We start from the raw sequence: 3,141 nt of genomic DNA, 5'->3' as shown, positions 1-3,141 counted from the left end.
AGGATGGAGGGAAATACAGTTAGTATTTCACAATATAACTATTATGGAAACATTTTGTGTAATTACACATGTACAACCTATATTGAATTGCTTGTCTTCCCAGGGGTCATGGGTGAGGAAGGAAGAAGGGAAAGAATCTTGAAATTAACATTTTAAAAACAAATGTTTAAAAAAAAATTTACATGCAATTGGGAAATAAGATATACAGGCACTGGGGTATAACAATCCATATTGCCCTACTAGAAAGTTGGGGGGTGGATAATGGGGGAGGATATAAGAGAGAACAGATTTGTGGAAAGGGTTTTCAGTAAGCTGACTATCTTGGGGTGGGGATAGGGGAAAGACAGGGAGAAAATTTGTAACTCAAATCTTGTGGAAATGAATGTTGCAAACTAAAAATAAATTGGGAAAAAAAGAAATGATGTACAGGCAGACTTCAGAAAAACCTGGACAGACTTATATGAACTGATGCTGACTAAAATGAGCAGAACCAAGGGAACACTGTACATAGTAACAGCTATACTGTGTGGTGACTGACTTTGATTGATTTAGCAAGGACTTAAAAAATTGCAATGGATTCACGATGGAAAATGCCATCTACATCCAGAAAAAGAACTATGGAGTCTGAATGCAGAGTGAAGCAAACTATTTTCTTTTTGGTTTATTTGTTTGGTTTGTTTTGGTTTTTATTTCTTGTGGTTATTTCCATTTATTCTGGTTCTTCTATACAACATTACTAATGTGAAAGTACATTTTTTAATGGGAATGAACAGCCAATATTGGATTGCATGCCATCTTGTGGAGGGAGGAGGGAGGGAAGGGGAGAAAATTTAAAACTTATGGAAGTTAATGATGAAAACTAAAAATAAATAAATTTTTAAAATAACAAGAAGACAGGGAGCCCCAACACAGAGAATGAAAAAAATTAGGGGCGGCTAGGTGGCACAGTGAGTAGAGAGTTGGCTCTAGAGTCAGGAGGACCTGAGTTCGGATCCGACCTCAGATATTTAATATGCACACACACACACACACACACACACACACACACACACACAAACCCTAGCCGTGTGCCCTTGGGCACATTACTTAACCCCAATTGCCCTTCAAAAAGCAAAAAAAAAAAATTATCCTGGACCTCAGCCTTAATAGGAAATTCTGGGAGGAACCAGTCAACCAGATGTAGAGGACCCTGAGGGTAAAGAGTACTCCCAATGTGAAAAGTAGTCCAGGAGTGTAGTGACACTTCAATGACATGGTAGAGAGACAGAGGCCTGTGGATATGAACCAGCTTGCATTCTAATAAGGGAAGACAGCACATAAAAGGACTACGACCGAGGCCAGTTTGAGGGAAATAGAGGATTTAAAGGGGTGATGTTATATAAGACAGGAAAGGGAAAGAGGAACAGAGGATAGAAGGCATCTGATGTGAAACTTTAAGTGCCAACAGAAGAAATGTGAGTGGAGACAATTATCCAGCATCACTAAATAAGATAAACACATACCTTCACACAGAAAGAACTATAAAACACAAAAATATCCAGGGATAGGTGCAGTCAAATATATAAAGAGGGAATAAGGGTTGGAGGTGCCCCCAGGGAACAAATAGCACAGCTGTTCTGGAGTTCAGAGAGGGACTGGCTACTCTACACTCAACTCTGAGCAAACACTAGATGACTACTCATCAGGAGTATTAGAGAAGGAGGATCTGAAGAGGATAGACTAAAGGAATGCTGAGTTCCCTTCTCTAAAACTGAGTCTAGATTCTTTTTCTTTAGACACGATAGACAACTTATCTTCACCTGGTGAAAAAACAGCAACTTAAGGAAGGAATAAAGGACAGGAACCCAGCATATACAGATCGATGTACATTTTAGGTTATGAGACTAGTTCACAGCACTAGGTTGGAAGTGTCTTCCATGTCCTCACACCCTCCTTTTCAGTAACTTCTGGATCCCTTGTTTGATCTCCTTGGTCCTCACACCATAGACAATGGGATTCAGGGCTGGGGGGATGAGGTGGTGAAGGACATTGAGAAGGATGGGGATGTCCATGGGAACTCTCTTCCTGGCTACATTTGTCAGAACAACAACCAGTAAGATGGTGCTGAAGAAGAGAATGAGAATAAAATGGGAGCCACATGTGCTCAGGGCTTTGACCACAGCCCCCTCAGTCTTGATTCTCAGCACAGCCCGCAGAATAAAGGTGTAAGAAATGAAGATCAGAATGAGGTCAGAGCCAAGTATTGTCCAGCCAGCCACAAACTGGTAAAGCCGATTGAGAGTAAAGTTATCACAGGAAAGTTGGGACACAGATAAGTTGGCACAGATGCAGTTCTCAATTATATTTTTCCCACAGTAATGAAGTCTAGAGGAAAGGATTGGAATGGGTGCAAAAATTAAAGCATTTCTGGCCACTATAAATACACTGGCCTTGACCACAAATTGATCAGTGATGATGGAAGGGTAATGCAGGGGGTGGCAAATGGCCACATAGCGATCATATGCCATAACCATAAAGGTGCAGGACTCCATGGGAAGAAAACTGTTCATGATGAACATCTGGAGGAAACAGGCAGAGAAACTGATGGCCCTGAGATCAAACCAGAAGATAGCCAGGACCTTGGGGATGACAGTGAGGCAGAGCACGATGTCCAGCAGGGAGAGAAGGCTGAGCAGGTAATACATGGGCTCATGCAGAGAGACTTCTAACCGAATGGTGAGCAAGAGGGTAGCATTGGCAGCCATGGCCAGGAGGAAGAGCAGGCCCAGGGGTAGGGAGAGCCAGTGCTGCCAGCTTTGGTAGCCAGGAAAACAGATGAGGAGGAACTCAGAGAGTGCAGCAGGTAAGCTGTTGTTGGCAGGTGCCATGAAGTAGGGCATGGATTTGGTCAGAGTTTGCTTGGAGTTCAGCAAATGTAGAAGTAGGAATCAATTCATCAGAAGCAACGACTGCGCCAGGAGTCATCAGGCTAGGTCAGAATATCTCCTGAGCAAAGCTGGCACCACATCTCACTCTTTGCAGACTTAGCTGCCCCTTCAACAAAGTACATAAAGAAATAAAATAGAAATATTGATCTTTCTCTCATTAGTTCCTCTCTTTGAATCTCTACCCATCTGCAAAGGAAGAAATAGATTTGGATGA

General features: G+C 42.2%; 1 protein-coding gene across 1 annotated transcript; it reads right to left on the bottom strand.

Annotated features, from left to right (window-relative positions):
- Nucleotides 1-1,922: 1,922 nt before the first annotated feature.
- LOC138177563 (olfactory receptor 56A1) lies at nt 1,923-2,931 on the bottom strand. Its single transcript, XM_069108782.1, has one exon. It carries the CDS (start codon nt 2,877-2,879, stop codon nt 1,923-1,925), a length of 957 nt encoding a protein of 318 aa, XP_068964883.1. The 5' UTR covers nt 2,880-2,931.
- Between the last annotated feature and the right edge of the window lie 210 nt (nt 2,932-3,141).

Source organism: Petaurus breviceps, unplaced genomic scaffold (assembly GCF_028583685.1).
Source record: "Petaurus breviceps papuanus isolate PSGF00001 unplaced genomic scaffold, PetGlider_PUasm1.0 90444, whole genome shotgun sequence".
Lineage (NCBI taxonomy): Eukaryota > Metazoa > Chordata > Mammalia > Diprotodontia > Petauridae > Petaurus > Petaurus breviceps.
Note: the sequence above shows the minus strand (reverse complement) of the source record. Positions and strands in the feature narration are given on the sequence as shown.